The 19,280-nt window shown below is 39.0% G+C and overlaps 1 protein-coding gene across 5 annotated transcripts in view; it reads left to right on the plus strand.

The window, feature by feature from the left end:
• The window catches only part of Hnf4 (Hepatocyte nuclear factor 4), a 35,727-nt gene that overhangs the window by 11,389 nt on the left and 5,058 nt on the right, over nt 1-19,280 (plus strand). For 4 of the 5 annotated variants that reach the window (XM_071787324.1, XM_071787325.1, XM_071787327.1 and 1 more), the window contains 4 exons: nt 15,301-15,502; nt 15,651-15,745; nt 16,026-16,171; nt 16,919-17,198. In XM_071787324.1, coding sequence (XP_071643425.1) covers nt 15,301-15,502; nt 15,651-15,745; nt 16,026-16,171; nt 16,919-17,198 — 723 coding nt within the window. Of the gene's footprint in view, nt 1-2,662; nt 3,253-15,300; nt 15,503-15,650; nt 15,746-16,025; nt 16,172-16,918; nt 17,199-19,280 lie in introns of those variants that run through there. The other variant, XM_071787328.1, reaches the window with a different exon arrangement.

Here is a 19,280-nt window from a genome sequence, read left to right on the forward strand (position 1 = left end):
CTCTCTCTCTCTCTCTCTCTCTCTCTCTCTCTCCAGTAATCTAAGATTGCTAAATTTAAAAAAAAGAAATGAAGCTGAAAGCCGGATATTGTAATATTGCAGATATGGGTATTTATTAAAAAAAAAAATCGTAAATGGATATATTACAGGGATATTACATGGAATTTAACATTTGCAATTTAGTTCCTTGGATTCTATTTCATAAATTATTTGTATTGACGTAAACAGTTTGTTCTCGCACACAGCTAAAAAGAAAAAAAACGATCCGATATCAAGAGACACGGTAATGTTTCGCGTCAAGTATACGCGAACCGTGACTCTTTTACGCGACGCGACGAGTTGCGAGTATCCGAGATTTTGAGATCTAAAAAAATACACCAAGTACTTGCTTGTCAAAAAATGTTTAATCTTTTAAAATTTATGCAAATCTACTTTTCCGATCATCGGCGAAAAAATAACGAATATTCCAAGTAATCATCATAATTCGACTATTATTTGAGCTTGTGCGTACTGTAACAAATTGCATCGACAATTGCCGCAGTTTGAAAAACTTGCCAAAAATATTATTGAGAAAATGTATCTTTTCATCTTATCTTATCTTATTTACACACGGGATAAGATACCAATTTTTTTTACGTTAACTGTACACATAGACGAATTATCTAATGGCAGATGTAAACTACCATTAACCCTACGGATTCCTCCGTTAAATGCGATTACATTATCATTTGAGTGATGTTTATTATTAGACTTCTCAAGTCGACGTTGTCGATTTTTAATATACATAGATATGTTGCGCCGTTGTTGTTTTTTTTATCAGATTTGTGCTTGAAAGTGTAACATGTTTATACTTTTCGAAAAATCCTTTTTCCAAATGCCCACGCAACTCGAGCGTGGACTGATGTGTATATCATCCAATAATAAACTCGATGAAATCGATTTCAAATCGATGGGCGTTTATCTAAGAGATATGAAATTGTTTAAAAAAAGCGCAGGGAATAGCTCCGTCGATTATATCACCGCGAAATGTTGTTCACGTTTACCGCGGTTATCTCGCAATTAACGCCCGACAAATCAGCCGTATACAACACGCATGACACGATACGAAAATCTAAAAATACACAAGGCAGACATCCAAAGATACTGGCGGCTTCATTGCACTACGCCGGTATTTCTGTTTTCTCGGTACCCGTCGGCCCGCTCGCGGAATTATCGCGGTCGTCGTTCGTCACCCCCGTAGATTTTTCGAACAATGCGACACCGCCACCGGTGATACCGAGTGCACACAAGCACGAGCGCTAATAAGTATATCCCCGACACGCGGGGGGGAAAGGAGGAGGAGGCGAACACACGAAGAAAACGGAGGCATGAATCACACTTTCGTTAGCTGTCTCATTGTCCGTCGGTGCGGGAACAGGAGCTTTCTGTATTGTGCTTTATCGCAGGGAAACTGACTCACTTCGGTTCTTTTCTCTCTCTTCCTTCCCGTCTTTCTTTCTCTGCGTATGTCCAACCGGCAGGAGCTTTGTTACACACGTCGTCCTCCGTGGCTTGTGTTTGCGCGAAAATCGCGAGCAATCTCAGCAGTCTCTTTGTCACAGCTGTCTAGTCACAGATAGGGAGTCAGTCGTGCCGATGGAGAAAAAATAACGAACAATAACGAACAGCTCGGACACAGCGATGCGCACGGGAAAACGTCGGAAGGAGTTGATTATTGAACAGAGATGCACGAAATTAAGGAAGTTATTGTTCTTTCGTAAACGAACGAGTTTTGCTTCAAGCGTACGCATTTGTATCTGTAAAATTTTTATTTCGTATTAATATTTTAGAATAGATTTCGAAAAGAGCTTTCTTGGAGGATTTCGTGAATTCTTAATCTCGTTTTACATTTACATTTTCTTGAGGATCTTTTGTCGCTATTGTAAGTGACTGCTGTTAATGAATCGCATGTTAATTAACCATTCCGCGCCAAGTAACGACTCTTAACGTTGCGTGATATCTATAGCATGATCTATGAATGAGATAAATATATGCATGTGCGAGAGGCAATATGTATATTTTTGACAACGCAAAACCCATTTTCTGTATTTTTAGCCGGTTCCGACGCTCACGCAGGCTCTCGCACAAAAAGAACGATGCAGTTTGCGCGCATCTGATCTCAGGCGTCAGTTCCTAGGACGCAATGACGTAATGTCATCTGACAAACCACCTGGCTCCGTGATGAATCGTCATAAATAAATAGGTAGCATAACGACGACACGCTTTCTTGTCTCCGTCGTGGCAAGGACAAAGAACTTTTCGATTTGCATTCGCGTAACAAATTGTTTTTCGTTACAGCGCAGAGCGCGGATATCGACGTTCCTGGTCAGATGAACGAGCGAGATTAAACGATCGTCAATATCGTATCATTCCGATCTTATCACCACATATTTTTTGATTACTGAATTTATTTCACGGTTATATCTCTGGGGATATACACAGATCGTTGAAAGATACGAAACTAGCTGAAGTGTAATCTCGCACCTGAGAATTTTTCCAAAGATTGACAGTTGCGGAGTTGCGCGCCCCCTCGTTCGGGGGAGGAAGGGGGGGACCATTAAAAAATTGGTTCCACAATCTCTCAGGATCTTAAGTATCTCTGAAATCCGGAAAGACCCGCGAAAAGATTCACGAAGCGCACGATCGCGTTAAACGCTCACGTCCGCGGCTCCGGCCTCCCACCATCGGGAAACCGTGGCAAGCAAGGCACGACGGCAAAACGTGCGTACGTTTACAGCTGTTTGCCAGTCGTCACCGGACCGCCGTCGTGGTGTCTGGCGAAGGTCATTAACGCCGTCGTGATTATCATCGTCACCGCTCGCGTTCCCGTTCGTCATCCCGTAATTTTTCGGCACTGCGTTAAAATCGTTCAGTTCCGAGACAGGTGGAACCATGAAGGATTCCTGTCATCTCGCATGAATACGCGCCTCACGTATTCATAGAAAAACATCGAGAGGAGAGAGAGAGAGAGAGAGAGAGAGAGAGAGAGGGGGGGAGGAGAGAAAAAAAAAGGAATAATCGGTAACGGACGGAAACGGCGAAATTAATCAAGGATTGACCTCTCAATTGAATCGCGAACGGATAGCCGGTAAGAAAGTAAACACGTCGCCAGCGTGGCGATAGTGATCGAGAGAGTGGCGATTGATCGAGATCGAAGGGGACCGGCACGGACCAACCGGTTGAAAAAGAGAGTCCTCACGATGGGCCTGGCAGGTGCGTTCCTGTTCCCTTTTTATTCCTCTCCGTTGCATGCGTCACATTATCGTATCATTCCCGTTGTTATATCTGCAAGTGGAGGATCGTAAGGGGATAAGTATCATTTTCCAATTGCGACAATGTTGAGCATTCTTTAGCAACTCTGTTACGCGTCAGTTTCGTTTTATTTCAATAACTGACCCTTCATGAACGTTTGTTGTAATTGTATTTTTCGTTTTTATTTTTTGCTTTTTTATTTTTTACTGAAACAAAAACGAAAAAGAAAAATTATCCCTTATAGAAATTTAATACTGTAAGTGATTTTTTGGCTAGTGATTAATCATTTAAAAGCACTATTAAAAGCACTATTAACAGTGCTTTTAATAATGCTTTTAAGTGATTAATTACTAGCCAAAAAATCACTTACAGTATTAAATTTCTATAAGGGATTCTCATTGATTAATAAAGGTAAATTTGGGAAATTTATTGTTCAAAATGTTACACAGCCTTTTGTGATTCTCTACTCTGTTATTATCGCAAAGTCATCGAATCATGTCTCGCGATTACGTAACGAGGTACTATTTCGATAAAGAGAACGAAATTTATAAGACGATCTACAAAGTGGGCTAAGAGCCATAAACTGAAATTTATTTAAAAATGATGTGAATATTTTGTTGTATAACGAATTTAATTGGTGAGTCAACTGTTAGAATTCGTCATAGATAGGCGACAGTCCATATTCATATTACTCATATTATGCGAAAAGTCATACGCTTATCGATGGACGTGCACCAACTATTATGAAATCGCATTCTTTTATTCTAACGACCAAGAAAATTCTATTTTACCATTATTTAACTTTCTGCTTCACGAAATAAAAATCAACAATCGCATTGTTCGAAATAACATTTGTAAATTTAAGATTAAGAAAACGCACAAAAATTAGTCAGTTTTTCAGATTGAATAATTTAACGTCAATAACTTAACTCGTTTCCTAAATTTATACATATATACTTTAAAAATTAATCGGCACTTTATGTTTTTAAAACATATTACTTTAGTAAATTAAATTCCTCTCTGGCTCTCAAAGAAGCGGCTGGACCACTCTATCTTGCCGGGCTTTCCAATTCCGGTTGTTTATTCGACGTTACGTAAAAGAATATCTCTCCGCGATATGTAGCGCGCTCGAAAACTTTCCGGCGACGATTAGAAGAAACGCCAACAGCGATCATCCTGAAGGAAGGTTTTGCGCGCGTGACGGCCGCTGGCTCGCGTTCGATCTAATTGTGCCATGACCTAAACGTGACTTGCGTTTTCGCGTGACATTCCGCATCCGTGTGTGGCTGCGCGCTGCGCGTTGAGGTCCGGTTGCATCGACGGTCTCTGGATTAATTAAGCCTGGCTCGAGGAGTGACTTGCCGTTCCATTTTAGAATATATCGCCTGTCACATCGGCAGAGAACAATAATTCAAATAATTTTACGTCCGAATAGACGAGACAGGCAGCGACCTCAGCGCTGTCGGTTTCGACATTCGTATCGTAAATCGTATCGGAGAGACAAAAAGCAAAATAATAGCGAAATAAAACACTTTGTTGAGAGATAACGTATAAAGTTAACATTACGTAATAAAATTTATGATTTTATGTATATCTCTTTTTAAATAGAAATTATTTTAATATGTCAAGAATGTATTATTTTACAAATCTGTGCGCCTAAATTTTTCTGTAAATATTCATTTAATTTTGAAAACGGAATTTATTTTGGAAATCATTCTTCTGCCTAAAAAAAGCGAATTCTAGCTTATATCCCTCTATCTTTCATATGATTATAGAGCTTTGAAGAAACATAGTGATCATCTTTAGACATATCCGGAAATACTGTTCACTTTAGACGTGCTTTTTACGCATTACGTCTTTTTCTCTCTAAGGCTGAAATGTACAACTATTTGATCTTAAACGCGGAAAGAAGGAGGCAGCTAAAGTAAACAGATCTCAAGTCTCGGTTTGCTGGCAGCACTCCCTCCGGGTAGAGAACGTCGCAATTAAAAATCTCTGCGATGTGAGACAGAAGGAGACAGAGAAAGAAAGAGAGAAGCCCCTTATCATTCCAGTTGACACGTCGTCGTGTTATCGTCAACGGCGTCGCACTGCGAATATTCGCACCGTGTACAGACAGTGGCGTATCCGCGTTTTAGTACCCCGACCCTTATAATAATTCGACCTTTAATAATATCGAAGGTAGTATTTAAAATTTCTTTGGAATAAATGGGCACACCTTTGGAAAAAATATTCAAAAACTGTCAGAAGAGAGCGAGAACTTAAAAATATTGTTATTAATTTTCTCTTTAGTTTTTGCCTTGGTTAATAAACGAAATTAAAATCCAAGATTGATACATAATTTGCTTCACGTATTAACCTTTTACGAACTATCCGGGTTTTTGTCTTATTTTCTTTGATTTGTCTTTTCTCCTTCTTTAAAATATCGCAAAATTAATAACTATATATTATTTGTAAATAAAATAAAAATGACGCGAGTTTTTCTCCCAACAAAAAAGATACACATTATATGTATATTATAAATATAATAAATATCTTCGAAAGTGTTGAGCAGCATTAAAAAAATTCAGGTAAAGGACTGAATGCATCTCAGGTAGAAAGTATTAAGTTTTAATCCTAGGGTTTTATTGTTTCGATGGAACGTTCTTGGTCGTGTGCCATGTGTGCGCTCTGCATATTGCGAGTGGCGCCAGATCGTGACATGCTTGTGCGTGTGTGTGACTGACGCATCAATATAGCATGTACGTGATAGCAAAAATTCACATAATTATAAAAATGGGAGTAAAGAAAGGGAGAGTGAAAAACGTGATTAAAGTACTTAACGATCGTATCGAAATAAAATATTTAAAACTGACACTTTATAATCTACTTGATATTGTCATCTACGGTTAATACGCGTAATATTTTTACATTAATTTTTAATATTTAGTAAAATGATTTTTATCGAAATTCTGTTAAACTTATCTAGGCTTTATTGAGAAATCTCACAGAGGCTTATCGCTCTCGTGTTTGGTTTTCCTTGAATATTTTTGGCTCGTATCAAGGTTGGATACTAACAAAAATACAAATTTGATATATGGTGATAAATTTCTTCGATTATACGATTCAAGATTACGGAAGATAGCGGATTGAATTATCGTGGATGAGAACGTGCGTCTTGACAGGCGTAAAGCTGCGTTCGGAAACTTCACTCGGGGTGCACACCAGCGTCGTTTTGTCCTTGTTCAATTTTTAGTAAGTAACAAAGATAGAACGATGCTGGTGTACACCCGAGTGAAGTTTCCGAACGCAGTCTAAGTCGTGCAGAAGGCTGAGAATCGTTAATAAGACGCGGATTTAACAATGTTTGTTTATTCCGAGTTTGCATAACAGATAATCGCGCTACAGAATATTCTTATGCTGATTTTAATGATCGGTCATTATATGAATTATTAATAGGATTACGCTGGAAAGTGCGTTGCAAATAAAGTCTTCTTTTTTTTTTAACAAACGGCTAAAATTAAAACGATGATGCCGATGATTTATTGATTTTTATGGGATGCAGATATTCTGAATCGCGTACATCGTTCGATAATCGCGTATCGCATGTCTGAGCTTCTTATAGCTTTGAAACGGTGTAAATCTAGCCGTCGTTATTTAAACGTGACATTTGCGATTCAAAAATATTATGAAGTTTTTTGGGGATTTCAAAATAATTCATTTGCACAGCGCGAAGCCGCATTAACCGAATAATTCGATAAAGCGTGAAGCAAATATGGCTTGATTTGCATCGAAGCTCACGTATTCAGAAATTTAAACGGCGACAAAACAAAAGACAATGGCAAGAGGACGATACGGAAGTATACGATGGACGTTCTGTTTCCTGTTTGGCGTTTCGAATTGAACGTCGCTGGTCAATTCAGCACCGGTCAACAGGAAGGCGCGTTTTAAGGTTGGCTCCGGAGTAATTACGTCTTTTCGTTTCTTCCATCGTGTCCTCTCCCTTACCGCTGTTTGACTATGCTAATGTCGCGCTAACAGCCTAGGCAAACTAGGCAATATCTGTGCGCGCCGCTGAAAACCTACAAAAGTAAAGAAAAAAAAGAAAAAACCGCCTTGGCACGGCGGCTTCGAGCGCCGCGCCGCGCCGCTTTAAGCGTTTTACTTAGCCGGTGGGGCATGCATAAATAATTAATAGCCTGCAAATTGATTCGCAGTGTCACTATGACGAGCATGTAGCGTACGCGCGCGATTCCACCGTCTAGAAATATGAAGAAAATAGGAACGGCGCAACGCCGATTACCTTCTCCTTCTCCCGTGTAACCCGTATACGTATTAAGTTGGAATCTATTAATTTTCTCGCGGTCGGGACCGAGAGACGTTACGTAACATAATAGGACACGCACGCGACGCGGCTACCGCGTGTCGTAATCGCGTCGCGTTGCATTAACCTAAGTAGATATCAATTGGACACCTGAAGGCGGAGAGGCGTTCCTCCACGTCGACGGAGACGGCAGGAGAAAAGAGAGAAGAGCTGTTCCTTCTCGAAGAGATTACGATTCCGCGTTACGCGCGAAGCGTATTGAAATAGCAAAAGTCACTTGAAATAGCAAAGGACACTTCTATCGTGAATTCTCTTTAACGATCTCGCGCGCGAAGTTAACGCAAAGATCACGCAGGTGATCGACGACTTCGTCTGTTTCTCAAGAAGAAACAGCGGATTGGCATACCGCCGTGTTATGATAGCGTTCGGTAAACGTAGCGAAAGTGATGCACGAAAGTGAAAGCACCGCACAGGTATCATGGGAGAAAAAGAACATGAAGAGATAATTACGTTATCATGCATGACTACCACCACCGCGTTACAAGAAGGACTTCGTGTCTAGGAACGTGTGCTTTTAGATTATTTCTTTTTTAGATGGGTTTTCTTGCCGACGCGACTTAGCCGGAAGGGAAGCTAAAAAAGGTTCGCGCCTGACAGCTGCAAACTTCGTTCTGCATTCAGGAAAGGCTCGAGACATACCGTGTTTTCCACGTACGCGCGTTGCGCCGTGTAAGGCAAAAATATTTCAGTCATTACGAATTTTTTGTGCGGCTTGACGTGGCGTAACGTCCGTTCAAGGTAGCCCATTAGCTGCCGAACAGCGCGCGATTAATCATATAGTTATCCTCTCATTAATTTCAACTTAGTGAAACGATCTCGGCACAATGTTTTTTGATTTTCAAGGAACTTAGATAATTTCAAAAGAAAAGGATCAATCGGAGGAGTTGGCCGACAAAATCGAAGCTTTCGTCCAAAACCTTCAGTTTTTTTTTTACGACCCGTGTCTGAATCTACCATTGAACTAAATTTTTCCGTTCGATGATTTCTCGAAGAAACCGGTGATTGAAAAATAGCGCGGTAAATCGCCTTTGTCTTTAACCGCGCGATAAAGCGTGAAGGAATTATCTTGAGCAAGGCATTATCTGTTATTTCACGCGACTATTTCGTTCCTCGGCATGTACGCACGAAATTGTCAGAACCGTGTTAAGCAAACAATGTCGACTTTGCGATGCAAAGTTACCTTCGGCTGCAGTTCTTAGAAAAATGATAGGACAACTCCGTGATTGACTGACGCAAACAGCGTCGACATTGTCGCGGAATATCGCACGAGAAACGATAAGGCTTCCGTTGGATTAATCTCGGTTTATATGAAGACTGAGAATGCAATTTCAGTGAGATAAAAAGAGGGAACACGTCATTGATTTATTTCTATAATTATTCACGGAAAATACGTGTCTTGCTCGATATTCGATAATTTTTACATGCTTCCGTGAATTCGAAAAGAAGGGATTTCGTCTCTCCTTCCCGTGATCGTCCTCGGTTCGACATCTGCATCTTTATTGTAGACAAACGATGCGTGAAATATATGATTACTTTGTAATGTATATGATTTACAAGCACAGTGTGAAACGTCGATCCGCGCGAACGTAACGCGTTTTTCTGCGGAAGGAGGAGGTTTCAGCTTCACGAGAGTGTCCTCGAGATGAAGATAGGTGAAGGATGAGCCAAGGATGATCAAATGCGCAAATGTTTTCGTTGAATCAACCGAGAGCTCCGGAGATCCTCCGTGTATTTTACTGACGGTTTGCGGGCACCTGTCTCACCTGTTCGGTTATTGTCAAGTAACACGGTTGATCGCGCGCGTTCCAAAGAGAGAAGTCCGGTTATATACGCGCGATTTTGTAATAGCCTCACGCAGGAGCTAGAGGAAAGATAGAGTTACGACTCGGATCAGACCTTAATTCCGAGCAATACCGTGTGTTTCAATGAATTTCACTCATTAGCGCGCATACATTTCTCAATCAATTGAAGCTCGGTCGCTTTTACGAGACTCACCTCGCCCGTATCCTAACGAAACAGCTTCGAAGACGACAGACAGTGAATCGAGAGGAAATCCTGAAAGTGAGTCGAAAAGAGCTCGAGTCCGAAATTTGCGCAAATTTTTATCTATTTTTCAAGTTTATGCGAGAGTTTATGCTACAGAAGTTTAGAAATTTCTGGACGCCCGGACATTCGAGTGGGCCAAGATTATCGTATTAACCGCGAATTTATCAAAGTACCGATCTGCTGACGCAGGACGATACAGAAAACCGCGTACGCGTAACATAGCTGACGCGAATTCGTTGTGGACGCCGCATTTTTTTGCACGACACGATAATCATTTTCTTGGCGCGATGACACGTTTTCTTTTTCTTCGCAACGCGATCGGAAACTTTTATCCGTTGCTTCCTCACGTCCGCTCCGTTTCACGAAATTCGTGATGGATCCGTTCCAGCCGCGAGCGTCTCGCAACAGTTCTCTTTGACAGACACGATACTGCCTAGAACAAACGGTCTTAATCGTCAGCTATCGTGGATCATGAATCATCACCGAGATTTGCGTTCCCGGGATGCGTGGACTCGCGCGTCGCACGAGCAGAGCAAAACGCGCCGAGGAGGCGCGCGCCAAACGTCTTTATCATCGGCCTAAACAACGGGGTGTCTTTAAGGTGTATCGTGCCACGCGTTCGGAGGCTGCGTGTATGCGTGCGCGCGTATGAACAAATGCGGGTCACCGAGCGTTAGACTTTGGCACACATACGGGTAGGCTCCGTCTGGTCTAGGCGGCCGAGCGTTGATATAGCGTCTTCGGGGATCATGGGGGCGGATCGGAGGATCGGGTATCCGCGTGCGGCATCGTTGTCGCCGTTCCAAAGTCCGGAATCCGCGACGTCTCGCCGGACAAGGAGAATGTGCAGGAAGGGGCAGGCTGACCGTGTCGGGCTATCCGATAATATTACCCATTTTCCTCCCTAATGCCAAGGTCGCGGAAGCGATAGACACTGCACCCGGTAACTATTTCGAGAAACGCCACCGTGCAACGCTATTGTGCTGAGCGAGTGTGAATACTGCTGAGCACCATGTCTGCTGAGCAAGAGATATTGCCGTTGAGAACGAACGAGAGTTGGAATTATATAATACAACAATCTGTGGAATTTCTTCGCTTCTGCGAAGCCTCGTTGAATACACCGAACCGCTTGTAGAATCTATTCGAAGATCTTGACGAGAGGTGGAGAAAAAGATTTCACTAGAAAATAAAACTGCATCAGACATGCGATTTCGGAGAGATATTCCAGAGTGTTTATATTCGGATATTTTCACCTCGAACTGTTCTCTCGTCTAGCCTCCTTTACGAGCCGCTGGACAGTTTACTCTGTAAACTACTTACTTTAATTTATGTGTGACATTCATGCTGTTTTGGATTCTTTTGTATCTTAAAATAATTCTTGGTTGATTTACACTTCTGTAAACTATTGAAATTTGCGCTCTTGAGTGTATGAAAAGAGTTCTTAGCAAGAAATGTATGGGATCGTGAATTATTCTTTTATTTCTAAAATTGTCATTGCTAGTCGTCTCACAAGTTTTATTGAATAAAGATTTCGTAATTTTTAAAAAATTATTCTAAAAGATTTAATGGAAGATCACTATTTGAGTAGGAATTAATACGTATTATGTTTAATAAAATTAATTAGTAGGAATAAAGATCACCTAGATTTCATCACCCTGATCATCAGCGTAATGTACTTTATTGGAAAGGAATCGTACAGCCGTGGAATCATTTAGCGCTGAATGTCCGACGTGAATGTAAATCATTACGTTCAGAAAAAAAATTCAATACATAAATCCCCTATGTGTGCGTCGATAATTCGAGCACACGTGCCGCATTATACACATTAGCGTTTTTTCCGTGTACCCCTTCTTTCGAGTGATTATTCGCTGTGAACTGTAATTGCCCCCTGATTGCCTACGTAACTACGTTTTCCTGCCTTCCTTCGCGCGGCTGTGGAAACACGTTTAATATGCCGATAAATAGTCGTTGCGCAAGTGATTTCGAAAGCTCTGCTCCGTTTTTCTGTCACGCGCGGAGATCGCAGACTGGAGTCACGAACGCGAAGAAAATCTGTCGCGCGACAGGGTGACACGTCCTGCAAAACGGAGGGGTATAATGACAGAGATATATGCGCTCTTTGCGATAATAAATAGAACTTGAAGCAATTTCAGCAAAAACCAAAAATAAAACCTTTATACAAGCGAATAATCTGACTTTCGATACTTACAGTGTAATATATTTACATATTATGCAATATATTTACCTACATATTGCGTCTTGTGAAATAGATATCAATGTTTTTTAATTCTTTCGGATGATTTATTGGTACAATTATTCATGCTATCATATCTCTAATGTTGTGTCTTATATATCTCTAGGGGTTAACATTTCTTTAATTTACATTTGTAAAAAATCTATTTTTATACTCTAATCTGAAAACACGCGCGTCATTTCTGCTGCGTCATTTTCTAATGTAGCGCTACTTCGACGAGCTACGTTTTTTAAAAATCAAGAATATGATCGGAAGCACAATTTTGCGATGGCAAAAAGTCGGAATAATTTATCTAATAACTCATCTAATTTCTGATTGTTTTTCGGCGCTTCTAAGATTAAAGCTGATAAATCCGATAAGATCAGGAATTTCCTAGCTCATGTCGCGACGATAAGCGATGTGATTTTCGCATGTGACAATCAAACTCGGAAATAGAGCCGTAATAAAGATCATTTCTCGTTTGACATTATCAGTGACATGATCCTTAGTCTTAATACGTATAATGTTTGACATTAAAAGCAATATCTTCTGTTGTTTATTGCATCGCATATGCGGCCTTCATATTCAAATATACAGACAATTATATAATTATCTGAAGGAAAGTATAAAGTCATACGGAGCAAATTTAGAATTCATAAAACTCGGTGTGTTTATGACATATGTTTTCTTCTGTCTGGAAAATAACGAATTAGAATCTACTTACGATGGTAATAAAATCTCGGGGATTAAATGGGAGGAAAGGGAGGGGCGATATCGCGATTTTTAATCTGATCGATTTTATGTTGGGGATTTCCTTTCGTTTGGCATTACATAGAAGCAAATATAGAAGCAAATTCTTACAATTGTTAATATCGGCCTACATACTTTGCAAATTGAGAATTAAGAAGAGGAACTCGAGTATATAAGTTTTACTGCCGGAGAGGAGAAGAACGGAGAAAAATAATATTACGTATCAATTAACTCTATTATATCGCACATTATAAATTATTCCAAGGCCTCGGATCTACGTCTCTCGCGCGATATCTATATCTCCGGTATTCCTTGAAGGCACGCACGAGAGTTAATTAAAAGTAAGAATTAAAACGTTCACGCGGTGAAGTATTGAGTTGTTCACACGTTATATCGACGTTACGTCAACAGTTCTCTGGAAATTGTAAGAATCCACGTTAACAATATGAATTTATATTTTATTTGAAACAGTAATGATTTACGAAATTTTAGTTGAAATAAGAAGCTATATAATTCCACGCGCGGGATAAAAAAACGAGATTGATAAAATATACAATATAAATTTTTAAATGCAGAAAACAATTGGACATAAACTAAAAGGACTTGACTAATTATCGAAATATGAAATTTTGAAAAAATATACTACTTTTATGTGATATATATATTAATTGATTACATTGGTCAACATTTATTTTGTAAGAGCGTTTCATATAACTTTCGAAATAGAACATTTTATATGCAGTGATCTAATAATAATTAACACAGTCGAAAGAACGATAATTAAGAGGTTGCGCTCGTGAAATCGTTTATACGAAAGTATTTTCCTTCCACATATTAGCTCGATTAGCTTTTGTAAATTTTCAGTATTTTATCACGACTGACATACTTAAAGCTTCATTATAATATTATCTTTCATCATCATAATATTATTTCTCATCATTTCTTATTATTAAGAATTATCTATTAAAATTACTTTTGATAATAAATATAAGTATCTATTCTTACATTCTTAATAATAAAAGCAGGATATTATCTTAATGCATGGATAAATCTTTGCATTATGTCCACATTGCATTAATATATATTGCCCAGATATTATTAAGCAGAATTTGAAGTTGTAAATTTCCGTTCTTCACCACGTATATATGTAATGTGAAAAACTTTGCAAAACACATATGCAAATGTGAAGTATGTGTAGTCTATTGAAGACACATCAAATATATCATGAAAATCTTGAATTGTTTTGAATATTCAAAACCATCATTCAAAACCAAAAGATTTCTGAAAGTCTTGAATATATTTTGAAAATTTTGAAAGTCTTTTGAATGTTTGGAAGATATCTTTTCTTTCATAACGCTTTATGTAGCTGTTTCAATCCATCCTTCATTTTACTTGCACAAACGACAACGTTACACATACGTAACATTGGTAAAAATTTTATGTTTAACATTCTACATAGATATTCGAAGGTTTTTTAGAGAAAAATTTTCTGGATTATAATTCACAGACTTCAAGAAACTTTGATTTTACATGATATTTAAAACAATTTGAATTTTTGATCAAATTATTTGAAAACTATTTAAAAAAGAACTCTCGAATGGTTATTTTTAAATATGTGTTGCGCAAATCGATCCTAGCTTCGAATTAATTAAATATTCGCTACGCGGTTTTATCACTCACATTACATTATCGTCGTATGCATTTTCTCAAGGTTTGCGGTGATTTGCATAATTAACCCCTACTGACCCAGTATCGGCGGCAGTATATCCATGTTATTAAAATTTAGAATTATTTGCGCCGCGACAATTCATTGACTATGGCACAATATCACCGCATAACTTAATATTTAACGTATAATTTCTCAATTTAATATCATGACGTAAATTAATTTCAATATCTTTTTGTTTTTAATGTTACTTATGTATTTCCGAACTCTGATGTGCATATTATGTACAAAAGAAGGTATCAATTTCTATCAAATATATTGCGACATTTTCTCATATTTCTTATATTTTTGATATCCGATACGGAGATTACGGAGATTTCCGTTTGGTATATGCTAATTTTAATTAAATTGATAATGATATTATGATGCTAATTTTAATTAAGTTAGTAATAACACACATTGAATCACTTCGTATACATGACGAAGATCTTAAATCTTGAATACTATTCGAAACTGAAAAGCTTGCAAGTTTTGTAAATGTATATTTCCTTTCATAATTTTACTTTACATTATTATCTCAAACCGCCTTCCATTTTATGCAGACACAGATAACAATTTATTTTTAGGAATTGTAAATGTTTTAACGTAGACATTCCTCAATATTCTTACTCGAGCTGTATCTAAGGGAAGATTTTCTTTAAATTCGAGAAATTATCAAAAGCATTTGCAAGATTTTTTAAGAAACTTTCAGTTTTGAATAATTTTTACACGATTGAGTTATTTTAACATAAAAAAAAAAGATTTGAGAGAGAGAGAGAGAGAGAGAGAGAGAGATTCATCGGTAAAGTTAATTGTTTCCTTAGCTCTCAAGAAAAAGAAAGAAGTCGCTCGGCGTGTACCAATGTCAAAAAGGCTCAAATGATGAGAATGTTTGTCTGTTTCGTGTTGCAGACGCGGATCTGGGCATGGGCGCGGGAGCAGCAGGTGGTCCCGTCCTGGCTCTCCCTGGTCCAGGAGTCAACGCCGCCCTTTCACAAACATGCGCCATATGCAGCGATCGCGCCACGGGGAAGCACTACGGCGCCGCGTCCTGCGATGGCTGCAAGGGTTTCTTCCGCCGATCAGTTAGAAAGAATCATTCGTACACGTGCAGGTAAGCTTATATTGCAATACTTTAATGATATATCAATGTCCGTCCAACGCGCGTTGGCCTCGAGTTATAACGTAGCGAAGCTATTCCTTGAAGGAGAAAAAGAATTATTGAATTATTTCTCCTCTTTTTTTTTTCCTATTTTTTACAGATTTCAAAGGAAGTGCCCGATTGATAGGGACAAGCGAAATCAATGCAGGTACTGCCGACTTCGGAAATGTTACAGAGCCGGCATGAAGAAAGAGGGTGAGTTTTTTTTTTTGTAAAGTCATCTATCGCGCATTACGAAATTTTACTCCCGAAAGACAGTAGAAACGAATCTTTTAACCCTTGCTTTTTCTTCAAATAAAGTATATATATCTAATCGCATGTCGCGTAGTTAATACGTGACAGTACTCGTTCCTTAATTTTGCAGATTTTTTTTTACGCGGAATTCATTTTTACGAGCATGTCTTTATTACTCTTCTGCCTGAAGAGTAGAGAGCTTACGTTGAGCCAAGGAAAAAATTCCTGATAATTTTCACAGCCGTGCAAAACGAAAGGGACCGGATAAGCTGTCGGCGACCCAGCAATGAGGACCCGCCTGACAAGAATAAGGGTCCGTCGAAGGAGGACGTGGTGAAGGCGGATGCACGCGCCGAAATGCTCAGCAAACAAGTTGGCGTGTTAGAGGTGAGGGCTTGACCTCCGGCTGAATTGAATATTTATAAATCGCTCGTTAACACACGCATGAAAATTCGACCCACCGCTTAATTCCGTCAATATTGTGCGCTTAGCAATTTTTATCATCATCCGCCAAGCGAGCGTTATAAAATTTATTTTATTATAAATTTATCATTTCTCATATTGAAAGTGAAGCAATCGTAAAGCAATCGTGAAGATATCGCATTTTGCAAACTCATGCTAAACGTTTGCCAAAAGAATTTAACTTGTTAAACATTTTTTTTAACGCTTTAAATTAATAATTTAAATTTCCGCTTTGTGATTAATCAACGCTCAAATTCGAGGCTGGCCATTTAAGTTTATTATAATTTATTAGATTAGCATTTAATATGGAAAAGAAAGAAGCAGCATTTATATATTTTTATATTAATATAATTTCAAGTCTCCGTAGAGTCTGGTTAGAAATTCGCTCGTGTATCTGTGTTTACAATAAACACGCAATATTTTATACTTTCTCTTTAACTTTGTCGAATCGATTTATTTATGCTTGTAAAATAAGACCATGCATAAAAAATTCTGATATATATTTCAGTTATTTATTTAATTAATACCTCTGCAGAATAGATTACGAACTACAGAGTAGTCCCCTCTCTCTCTCTCTCTCTTTCTCTCTCTCTTTCTCTCTTTCTCTCTCTCTCCCTTCGATGCATATCTGGAATTTGCTTCCTTTAACGCGATATTGGCACATTTGTGTAGCTTCAGCAGCCAGACAGTCCAAACGGCGAAATCGACCTCAGCACAAAGCGGATAGCTGGGATAAACGACGTGTGCGACAGCATGAAGGAGCAATTGCTGATTTTGATCGAGTGGGCCAAGTGTTTCGACGAGTTCAAAGCGTTGTCGCTGGACGACCAAGTCGCGTTGCTGAGGGCCCACGCGGGCGAGCACCTGTTGCTGGGAGTGGCGAGACGTAGCAGGAACTTCACGGACGTGCTACTGCTCGGCAACGATTGCATCATTATGAGGAACTGTCCTGGTACGTAGAGTTCCCAGACTTATCGGGTTGTACGGTTTCTGTAGCGCCTAAGATTTTTCTTTCCTCGAACGAACGGAGCGAGTGGTGTCGAGCGTAAAAAATTCTGACTGTAAAATAAACGCCTAAAGGATGTCTTGAGTACGCGAGGAGGAGATCTTGGACGGTTCGTCGAACACGGTTCCTTACCCATTTTCAGACGTCCGTCTCTTTGGACTCGTGTTCATGAAGACGCGTGAACACCTTTCGATAAAGTTTCGTAAGTGCGTCCGACGCCGATCCGCGCTCCGTTCACGCTTGTTCCTAACATTTGTATGCCGCGTTTCGGCTTCGCTAAATAACGATATTAAATATAACGAGGATACAATATTAAATGTGCGTATGGGGGCATGGGAGAATATGTTTGAGAGTTCTTTGAGATTGGTAACATTTCTTTTCGAACGAAGGTGAATATAATAGGCAGATCTTGACTAACTTTTGGCGCGCGTTGCGTAAACGATCTATCTCATCTCGGGCATTCTATTTATGCATGCAATGTGCAAAATACAGTAATTAAAATAAATACGAAACATTCGCAAGAAATAATAAACAGAAACTAAAAAACTTTTTTATACCCGGGCGAATCCAATGTAATGGAAAAGATGTTTCTTCATGCATCTTTAAAATTCTCGTTTCTTTATTGCAGCCAGATTGAATTACATTAAGTCAAAACAAATTAATCCTTTCGGTAAAATATTATACCGAAAAATTCTTCTACTAGCAAATATATAGTTGTTTATTTATTTCCGATGAAAATTGATCCTACAATAATTAATCAAAATTCACAGTTATTTATTAATCTACGAATCGGAAAGAGAGTCTTTAATGTATTTTACCAATTCGTATTATCGAAGGCGCATGACGGCATGCGAAAAGATTAATTTATTTCGACGTATAGCGCAGGAAGAGATCCACGTGATCCTTTGCTTCTGACTGCATCATAATTCAATATGGCTGTAGTGAGTATAAAAACAGAGTCCTCTTAATGACCAGAATATATTATTATTTTAAAGACACGTTCTCCGTTTCTTGATTCTGCATCGAGTCGCGTCTTCGAATCTTTATAGTCTTTATACTTATTATATTTCGAAATTTTAATAAATCCGAAAGCTTCGAAGAAATTTATAGAGCTTACAGAAGAAACACCTTTTTCCTATTTTTAATAAGTAAAGCTTGAAAAGGATCGATCTTTTTGGTAAATATTTAAGCAGCGTTTCCCGCATACGTAAAACGTTCATACGTAAAACACACGGGAACGTTCCGACAGCATGAATATGTGGTTTCTTATCAAGCGAGCGAAGATATCTTGACTGCAATGCCGTCGACAAAAGCCGCCGATATTAGAGCGACGCGTCCTCACGGGCGCAAGCCCGTGTCAGCATTTTTTTTCCCCCCGACAGTCGTGTACGCCTGAAAGAGAGCCTCTTCCTCTAAATAGCCGATTCGACGGCGACCTTCACCTTTTTGCTTACGTAATTTTGCCGTCCACATATATTATGTCGCGGAGGCCGTAATTTATTCGTGGTCGAGCGGCCGCTTACGCGACTCGGCGCTAATACCTTCAAAAACGTTATATCCCGTTTCACCATGATCCCGTAATAAAACCGTAACGGTATTTTAATTTTAATTGGTGATCTCGCCGGTGAGAGAAGGAGAAGAGAGATTTTCTCTAACGAAAAGCGCTATATACCAGAGCTATAGCGATTGCTTTCGTTCGTCTACAAATAGTTTTCTTGTCGATGTATATGTAAGACTCACGTGTGCTACGACGATTTTATAATATTTTAATTTTTTATCGATGAACACGTAGGTCTTTCCTCGCATACCGGATTTATATGGTGAGTCGCGAGATATAAAAATACCTCTTGCACACGAGATTTATTCTCTGTCTTTCGTTTTTCTCGTATTTCCTTCCGAAATACGTGGCAAATACGTTCGAGATTATATCGACGAGTGAATATGCTTGTTTATTGTTATGTTAGTATAAGTTTTATATAATGCGTTACAAATATCCACGTAATTCTAATCGTCTTACGCGTTTTTGTA

The sequence above is a fragment of the Temnothorax longispinosus genome, chromosome 9, assembly GCF_030848805.1.
Source record: "Temnothorax longispinosus isolate EJ_2023e chromosome 9, Tlon_JGU_v1, whole genome shotgun sequence".
Lineage (NCBI taxonomy): Eukaryota > Metazoa > Arthropoda > Insecta > Hymenoptera > Formicidae > Temnothorax > Temnothorax longispinosus.